This window comes from Myotis brandtii, unplaced genomic scaffold, assembly GCF_000412655.1.
Source record: "Myotis brandtii unplaced genomic scaffold, ASM41265v1 scaffold115, whole genome shotgun sequence".
Lineage (NCBI taxonomy): Eukaryota > Metazoa > Chordata > Mammalia > Chiroptera > Vespertilionidae > Myotis > Myotis brandtii.
The window spans coordinates 20,617,286-20,627,380 of record NW_005353967.1 but is presented as its reverse complement, the minus strand read 5'-3'; the positions used below and the strand labels follow the sequence as shown (position 1 = coordinate 20,627,380).

The following is a 10,095-nucleotide window of genomic DNA, read 5'->3' as shown; positions in this document are numbered from 1 at the left end:
GGCTGAAACCGGCTCTCCAACATCCCCCGAGGGATCCCGGATCTTGGGTGATGCACCCCGGAATCGGGCTCCCTCCTTTCTGGTTCCGGGGTGTATCACCTGAGAACCACCACTGCCAAGTCACCACAGCTCGGCAGCTCCTGCATTGAGTGTCTGCCCCCTGGTCGGACAGTTGCTAAGCCTTTTTTATATATAAATATGTTCTTGGACCATATTATTTTCATTTTTCTCTTATTTAACAAAAATTAAAATATTTTGATATAATTTATAATCACATATGCAAGTTATTTTTAAATGTTTCTTTTCTAAGAAGGGGGTATGAAATTATAGACCCCCTAAACCCCTAGTCTACCTCCATACTCACCCTCACTCTATCTCCCATATCAGGCAATCAGTGTTACTGCATATGTATTCTTTGTGATTTTTAGGCATGCACAAGATAGAAACTATATAGGTCATACAAATTATGGAACATTTTTTGTTCAATCTTAACTTCATTAAGATGTCCTTATGCGATGGTGTCTTATAGGGTAGATTCATTAGTACCCTTCTCTAAACTGAGTTAAGGCTCTTATAGCTATAGGTTAACTTTAGGCAAAAATAGCTAAGTCATTTCCAAATTCCATAACCCATCCCTGCTCTACAGGTACCGCATGCTTGATTTTTAAATTTTTATTATTTCTTTAAACACAGAAGGCATAAATCTAATGCCTAAGTCTATCTGAGTTTGTTTTCATTGTTTCTACTTATTCTTGCCTCTGGAGACTAGCTTCCATTTGTGCCTTTTTATTTTTTACTGTGTTAGATGTTACATTTGAAAAGTAATTTGAGGCCTACAGTGAAATTACTTTTCTATGGAGAGGATTTACATTTTTGCCATGGTGACAGCACCAGGAGACGTCTCCAGTGTGGGACCACCTTAAAGCAAGTTAAATGCTTAAGATTCTTTGTGCAATGTGGGCAATTCTAAACTTGGCTATACTTTTGCATAATTTATACTTCTGGTTCATCCTCATCCAAAGACTGAAACCGTTTGGGATAGATCTCAGCCTCTTTTGGGAAAATTCTGTTAGATTCACCACCTTGTGTAAGCCTTGAACTTTGCTATCTGTCCCCTTTACTCCATAAGGTTGTCACAGTAGGGCCCCATGTTCACTTAACTTCTCTTTTTACCTTTGGACAGGACATCACTTGCTGCCTTAAAATCTCCTTCATGTTTTAAGATGATTTTTTAAAATACATTTTATTGATTTCTTACAGAGAGGAAGGGAGAGGGATAGTCAGAAACATCGATGAGAGAGAAACATCGACCAGCTGCCTCCTGCACACCCCCCACTGGGGATGTGCCCGCAACCAAGGTACATGCCCCCAACTGGAATCGAACCCAGGACCCTTCAGTCCGCAGGCCGACACTCCATCCACCTAGCCAAACCAGTCAGGGCTTAAGATGATTTTTTGTATCTTAATCAGCTTTAGTTGTTTTTGGCAGGAGCATGATCTAAATATCCTAGCATGTAATTTCCAGAAACAGGAAGTTTCCCATAATTGCATCTTTGTTTGTACATAGCCAAATCCTACTTTTTCTTTTAGTGTTCTCTGCCCTTAGCACACATTACTTGTGACATGGAATCCATAAATGCTGATAATATGCTGTCAGAGCAATTTATCATTTTTAGCCAGTTTTACTTACAGCTGCTAAAGATAAAAGTATCATCTGTTAATTCATATTTGTTGCTGCATATAAATAAATCACTAGAATACATCACTTTAAAACAACAAATGTTTATTTTACACAGTTGCTGAAATTCAAGAATCTGAGAGTGGCTCAGTTGAGTGGTTCCCATGAGGTTGCAGTTTTGGCTGGAGCTGCAATTTGAAGGCTTGACTGGGGCTGGAGGATCCACTTCCACTCATGTGGTTGTCAGACTTCAGTTCCTCGCCAAGTGGGCCTCTCCATGGGGCTGCCCACACCTGGCAAATGGCTTCCCCAAGAGGAGTGATCCAATAGAGAGGGAGAAAGAGAGACGGAGAGGGAAGGAGATGGGAGAGAAAAGGATGAAAGAGGGTGGAGAGAAATGCAGCAAAGATGGAAACCAGTCTTTTATAACATAATCGTAGAAATGACATCCCATTCCTTCTACCATATTCCATTGGTCATAAAGACCAACTGGTACAGTGTGGGAGGGGACTACACAAGGGTGTGAATACCAGGATGCATGGAACATTGTGGGTTATCTTGGAGGCTTTCAAGCACCTTATTTTACCAAAGAGAAAAAACCTTTATCATATTCAGAGGTTCATAATAAAGCACTTGAATTAGACCTGTTTCTCCATTCGTAAAAAGCATGAAAATATGGTTTCAATTTTATCTATGCAAATGCAGAAAATATTCCCCAAAAGGTGTTAAATGTTAAATTGTGTATCATTCCAAGCTAAATCCCAAACACAGAATGTAAATATTTAAAGCTACTAATAATGTCATGTAAAAATAAATGTGTTACGTGGTAAAAGATAAATTTAGATGGTGAGGCTTAGTGCCTGGTAGAAAAAACAAAGATTTTAAATAAAGATCAAATAAAAAATAACCATGCAAGTGTTTTAGTAATGAAAATTTTAAGAGAAAATAACCCTCCCACTGAAACATATGGTTATAATTTCAATATTGGATTTTCTTGCCTTTCTGCAATAAGATGCTTTTATCAATTACTGAGGAAAAGAAGCAATGCAGTCTTTTAAGATTCTAAACATAACCACATAATTCAAAGTAATTGAAATATAATTGAAATTGTGTTCTTCAGTGTAAATAGTATGCTAAATTTGTATAAAAAAAAGGACCCCTGGTCAGCTGGGTCAGTTGGTTGGAGCATCGTCCCTTACATAAAAAAGGTTGTGGTTTCTATCCCTGGCTGGGATGCATACGGGAGGTAACCAATGTTTCTTTCTCACATCCATGTCTCTCTCTCCCCCTTCCTCACTCTCTAAAATCAATAAAAACATAACCTCGGTGAAGATTAAAAAATATATGGAGAAAAAAAATATATGTATGTATTTGCTATTACTGTACCCAAACTTAGGAAGATACACAAGAAATTAACAAAAATGATTATCTGTTGAGTATGGAGAATGGGAAGAACAAGGTATGTGCATACAAGGTGACAGGCAAAACTTACATTGATAAGTTTTTTCTAATATGTGAATCATGTACATATATGGAACATTTTTTTAATCACAAAGAAAAATCAAAACCTAGCATGGTTTGGAGGTTTATTTCAAGATATATTATTTAAAAATGAGTAAAGTTATGCTTGCTGTTAAAAAAAAAAAGCTCTGTTATTTACTTATGAAACAGTATCTAAATCGAAGCTGTTATAAACTTGGGCATTTGAGATACCATATCAGGCTACTACTTTTATAATAATTAAATTATAAGGTAAGACATTCACACAACACAAAAGACTATTAAAATATAATCCTTACCCAAGGATATTTTTCCATTGACTTTTTTTTTTTAGAGAGTGGAAGAGAGAGGGAAAGTCAGAGAAATATTGATGTGAGAGAAACCCATCAATTGGTTACCTCCTGCAGGAGCCCTGACCAGGGTTCCAGGGCCAGGGAGGACCCTGCAACCAAGGTACATGCCCTTGACTGGAATTAAACCCGTGACCCTTAGGTCCACAGGCTGATGCTCTATCCACTGAGCCAAACCAGCTAGAGCACAAAAGACTCTTTAAAGTAAATTGCCTTATGAGGGAAAGTTTGGTCCTTTTACATATTACTTTTTAGATTTTCAATTCTTGGCTAGACAAGTTTAGTGCCCACCATCTAACAGGTTCTCAGGTTGCCTCTCATTATTGGTATAGTTATCCTCCTGGGTTGTTTTCCAACCACCTAGATTAGATCTATATTTCTATTATAACAATTACTTTAACTTTGTCAATGATCTGCTTCGCACATTCAACTCCAAGAGGGAAAGAACTATTTATTCATCTTTCAACCAGTGAAGGCTAATAAAGTGCTCTGCAGATAGCAAGTATATATACGCAAAGTTTGTTCGATGGCTGCATAAAACAGCTAGATTTTATTTCACATTTCAAAATTCAGAGAGAGTAGTATTACTAGTAAAGGGCATAAGACCAAAAACAGATCATTGCAGACTGAGTACAAAGAACCATTTCTATTTTTTCACCTTTAAAAATATGAAGAACATGACCAAAATAAGCAACAAATGCATTCAGAGACATACTCTACAAAGAATACTTTATTTTTATCCTCACCTGATAATATTTTTCCGTTGATTTTTAGAGAGAGTGGAAGGTAGAGGGAAAGACAGAAACATCGATGTGAGAGAAACACATCGATTGGTTACCTCCTGCAGGAGTCCTGACCAGGGCCCAGGCCCGGGAGGAGCTTGCAACCAAGGTACGTGCCCTTGACCAGAATCTAACGCGGGACCCTAGGTTCACAGGCTGACGCTCTATCCACTGAGCCAAACCAGCTAGGACTATAAAGAATACTTTAAGCCCTAACCGGTTTGGCTCAGCGGATAGAGCGTCAGCCTGCGGACTGAAGGGTCCCGGGTTCGATTCCGGTCAAGGGCATGTACCTTGGTTGCGGGCACATCCCCAGTAGGGGGCGTGCAAGAGGCAGCTGATCGATGTTTCTAACTATCCCTCTCCCCTCCTTTCTGTAAAAAATCAATAAAATATATTAAAAAAAAAGAAGAATACTTTAAAAGGTGCCTCCAAAGGCACATAATTCCAATTTTTATGAAATGTAGATTTTTTAAAAAAACAAATCAAAAGCTATCCCATCATGGAAGAGCCCTCCACCATTTGGTTATTTTAAATTCAGTATTTATAGATTGTGCAATAATTTATATTGCAAAATAAACACACTATATAAAGAAAACATAAATTGAGTTTGATATGTGATTGCTTTTAACTTATACTATTGCAATTAATTTCACAAGTTATGTGTTATTTTATTTAATATTTGCAACATTTCACACTGTTTTTGAAGTAGCTACTCCCATACGATTGATATTCTCCTCCATACTGTCTTTGGCTAGTACTACAGATGTGATTTAGTAGGAACCATATGACCAATCTGATTAAAATTCTTAGCCTCTCCTAACCTAAGACCTCAGTTCCTGAGTTTAACCGTTTTTTGGTCTTCAAGTTAAGATACTTCCTAAATATTTTTCTTAAAACAGGGCTCTTTAGTATAATTTCTTTTTCTTGAGATATACAAGTCTTTTATACAAAAACATATATATTCCACTTAAGAATAAAAAAAGCATCAAAATATGATTATATTTTATATAACTTAAATGACAGGACTAACTAACAATACACTCATTACTCTTTTTTTCAACACAACATTTCTTATTTTGCTGTTTGAAGTAAAGAGGAAAGTTCTGTAATAGTTTTAAATACATAGAATTTAACTTATGTTAATATTCTGTTATAAAAAATAACTACCATATAAAGAATTTAAAATATGCAAAAGTAATTAGTTCATTAAAGTTTATAATAAATACATTAGTGTCAATGAAAACATGTGAACTTGCCAAGAAACTTGTAAGGTTTAAAGGCAAAGTAATAAAAATCTGTTTCATGCTTCATTTATTGCTACATAATAACTATTTCAAGGGTCATCTGGCCTGTCGTCAATCACTTTTTATATAAGTGGCAAATATAGTGGTACACTTTGGAAAGAAAGGAGGAAAAATAATATACTGCAATACAAAAATATTGCCTATTTATAAATTATTAAAGAGTTATAAAACACATACCAAATCACATGTTCTCGCTATAAAAACAATATACTTAAATTACAGAAGCACAGAATCCTGAAGCACCCACAGTTATTTTAAGAATACCCATTTAATCAAGAGAAAACCAAATATGGAATAATTTGAGAAGAAAAAAGGAAAATTCTGATTTTAATCCAAACAATCAGTTTATCTAGTCACGGAGGTAGGTCTCCACTCCAATTATACAAATAAGTTGTCTGCCTTATTCAAAGAACATCATATTAAGTCTAATATGGAAACTGGTCTGTGCTACTGAAGTATATTTTTAACAGACTTTAGAAAACAGCAATCTAACTGGCATATACAGAAAACAGATATTTCCCTTTATAAGGTTACATCTGAAAAAGAGCCTTCATTAAAATCGATCTTGGCATAAAGAGGTATTACTAAGTGCAGATACTTTGGCATAGCATTTAAATAACACAATAAATGCTACAAATTTCTTGAAGAAAGAAGTTATCCTTGTCTTTTTAGTATTTTTTAAGTGTAAATCTTCAAAAACTGGATCGCATTACGTTTTTAGAGATTGAAATTGTGCTAATGATTTTAAAAAGATCATTCCGGCCTATAAAGCAAAACTTCTATGTGTTTCAAACATTAAACATATTTACTTTTAGTGTTTGTGGCATTTTAGGTTTAGTGCTGGAGTTAGTTTTAACAAATCAGTTTGCAATATAAATAATATGATTCACTAGTATCTTTTCACTAAAAAAGATTTTCTATAATGAAAAATACTAATTCAATTTCTAATGGTAAACTAGTAGAGTTGGATGTTCCACCATGGATCACAGGTATTAGAGCACTATCAAGATCATTTAGATAATGCTGAGGAAGAAGTCGGCCTTCAGATCCTGCCTGAAATTCAACCTGGAAAAAAAAAAAAATCTTGGTAAGTCAACCCTAGAAAGTGAGCAATCTTGTTTAGCTCAGCAGATGAATGTAAAAATAATTAAATTAAAAATATCATCCAGTTTAAGCATGTTAAGAAAATAATTGACATTTTATTCATAAAATATTCTCCTATATTTTTATCCATCTACTACATAAATTGTAATTGTTCTTCCCACATATATCATTAAAATAAAAAAAAATTGCCACTAATTCATACTGTAAGTTTCTTCTCAATGAACATGTAAACACACTGAAGGGCTAGATTTTGAATGATTAACAACATAACTTAAATACAAACCCCATGGTATTAATAAAAATAATCTACTTTAAAATATTTTTAATTTGTTGTTGCATATTTAATATTTGAATTTAATGTTGCTCATGAAAATTACATTTTAATTTGCCTAAAGAAATATTAACAGTGCTTACTCAAATAACACACAAATATCAGATATTTCCTTGAAAAAGGAACTTTTAACAGTGAGATGAAAATATAAGTTCTTTCCAATAAGAACTCTGAGTACAACACATCCTGGCTGAAGAAAAGCAAATCTTCAGCTTTTGAACTCATTCATATTTAGATAAACCATTCTAAAGAAGAAACTGCTTTGAAATTTATTATATTGGATGTTGGAAACAGAAATGTGCATTACAATAATACTGGAGTACTATTTTTTACCTATCAAATTGGTAAAGTTCAAAAAGTTTGATTACATACTGCTTTGATAAGTATGTGAGGGGAAAGAATGCTCTCACAAATTATGGTAAAAATATAAATTGGTATAACCTCTATTTTAGACAGTATGGTAATACCTATTGAGTACATTTCGGACCAGACAATTCTACTTCTAAGAATGTTTCTGATATACTCACACTTACACAAAGGCAAAATATTGTGGATAATCTAAATATCAATCAGTACATATAAAAATGCATAAGAATTAGTTAAATAAGAGTACACATATAATAAACTACTACTATGCAACTTAAAAAGAATATGTGGTAACGTGTAATATCTCTAAGGTACAGTAAGTTAAAGAAGCAAGGTTAAAAAAATACAGTGTAAAGGGGGAAATGAAAAGGACACACACTTATTTGCTGGTACATGCATAAAATCACAAAGAATACATAAAAATGGGTATCATTTGATTGCCTCACCAGGAAGAATAAGAGGGAGTATTGAGGTGGACAAAAGGGTTTGGAGATGAGGATGGAAGGAGATCTTTCCAAGTCTATTACCTTACACAACTCTACTGGGCATCATTTACACTGTAGCCAGGAGTTAAGGCGCCAATTACATAGACTACAACCAGAATGCTGTATTCTGGAAATGTCCAATGAAGTTGTACTGTTATGTATACACTTTTAGAGTAAATTTAAATCGTATGAATATAGAATCTATTCTGAAAAACAGGAAGGATTGTTGTGGAGCAGGGGGTCAGCAAACTATGGCCTGAGAGCCAATCGGCCCACTGTTTTTTATAACAAAGTTTCACTGGAACAAAGCCGAGCCTATTAGTTCACATACTATCTATGGCTGCTTCTGCACTATAATAGAAGAACTGAGTAGTTCTGAAAGAAATCATTCAGCCCGCAATGCCAAAAATATTTACTGTGTAGCCTTTTACAAAAAAAGTTTGCTGACCCATTGTGGAGAATAAAGGAGATAATGAACACGAAGTGTGTGCACAAACTGATGTTCAACAAATTTTCATTGTCTTCATTCATCCCAAAATAAAAGGTTAAAGAAAAACCTTTTGATTAATATATAATAAATTCATTTAGAAAATACATTGCAAAAACATGCCTCACCATATCAGTGTCAATGGAAACTCTGAGGCCAATTTTATTCATCCCATTACTCTTTAAAGTTTTCAGGTGAGGGCACAGTGCAGCACTACAAGCCATGGCTATTTCTTTTGCAAACTGATAACGAGTTGCTGAAATAGATACATCCTGGTCCTTTAGAAAGTAGAACACCTGAAATTAGGAAACAAGTCATGATTTAAAAATGCAACAATTGCTACTTTCATTTCAACTTTATTAATAAAATTCTAATGCTAGTGCCATGAAATTCATTAGCTTAAGAGCAATATATATATGAACATTACACATGGACATACACACCATGATCTACACACACAAACAAACCATGATCTATACTATAAGTTAACTTAAAACCAAAGGTTATGGAATTTGGAAATGACTTAGCTATTTTTGCCTAAAGTTAACCTGTAGCAACAGAGCCTTGTTAACTCAGTTTAGAGAAGGGTACTAATGAATCAACCCTGTAAGATTACCATCCTGTAAGGACATTTTAAAAAAGTTAAGATAGAACAAAGTAACAATGTTCTATAATTTCTATATTCTCTATAGTTTCTATCTTGTGCATGCATAAAATTCACAAAGAATACATACGCAGTAAGTAAAACTGATTGTCTGACCTGGGAGGTAGAGAGAGGGTGAGTATGGAGGTAGACTAAGGGTTTAGAGGTCTACTGTATAATTTCATATCCCCTTCTTAAAATAAAAGAAACTTTTAAAAATAACTTGTATATGTGATTATAAACTGACGTCAACAAAATCTTTTAATTTTTGTTAAATAAGAGAAAAATGAAAATAATATGATCAAACAATATATTTCTTTATAAACAGAAATGGAAATGCTGCCAAAATTTAACTGTGAGCTGGCAGGCAGTGCTGTCATATAATAGCCTGAAATAAATAATACTACGGAAAACCAAATTTGGCGTTATAAAAGGAAGTCTGGTAAGAAATATGTGTCTCAAGATATAATGTAAAAAGTGTAATACACTGTACTTAAACATTCAGAAGCTGAGAAGTGGAAAATCTCCCAGTTAAAAAAACAAAAACCATATCTAAACACAGCATGTAAAGGGAAGGCATTTTCTTTTGCAGTTACCTCAGTACACTTTACAATCTTCTCATCAGTTTCAAAATCAGCTTCCAGTTTTATTTTTTCACTTGGAAATCCTTGTAACGATATTCCATCCACGGAACTAATAACACTATAGAATAAAATGAAATACAAAAGAAGTATTACTACTAAGGTGCTTCTTATGAAATGATTATTAAATTTGAATAAATGGAATAAGGAGAAAAATTATGAAAGCTATAAATTTAAAACAGCAGTAAGGTATCTCAATTACATATAAAATAATTAAAACTAGTTTATATTCATTTACCAAGATTTCTTGATGTGTAGCAAATTTTACCTACTTTTTCATATGCCCAATTCATACCTGAGGTTTAAAATATCTTAGTCTTGCCCTAACCGGTTTGGCTCAGTGGATAGAGCGTCGGCCTGCGGACTGAAGGGTCCCAGGTTCGATTCCGGTCAAGGGCATGTACCTTGGTTGCGGGCACAT

At 34.2% G+C, this 10,095-nt stretch overlaps 1 protein-coding gene across 1 annotated transcript in view; it reads right to left on the bottom strand.

The window, feature by feature from the left end:
- Nucleotides 1–5,508: 5,508 nt before the first annotated feature.
- Nucleotides 5,509–10,095, bottom strand: part of ZFYVE16 (zinc finger, FYVE domain containing 16) — a 48,365-nt gene continuing 43,778 nt past the window's right edge. The window contains exons 16-18 of the mRNA XM_005858087.2: nt 9,630–9,735; nt 8,519–8,686; nt 5,509–6,682 (exon numbers count right to left, since the gene is read on the bottom strand). Of these exons, the coding sequence (XP_005858149.1) occupies nt 6,521–6,682; nt 8,519–8,686; nt 9,630–9,735 (436 nt within the window). The 3' untranslated portion in view covers nt 5,509–6,520. The remainder of the gene's footprint in view (nt 6,683–8,518; nt 8,687–9,629; nt 9,736–10,095) is intronic.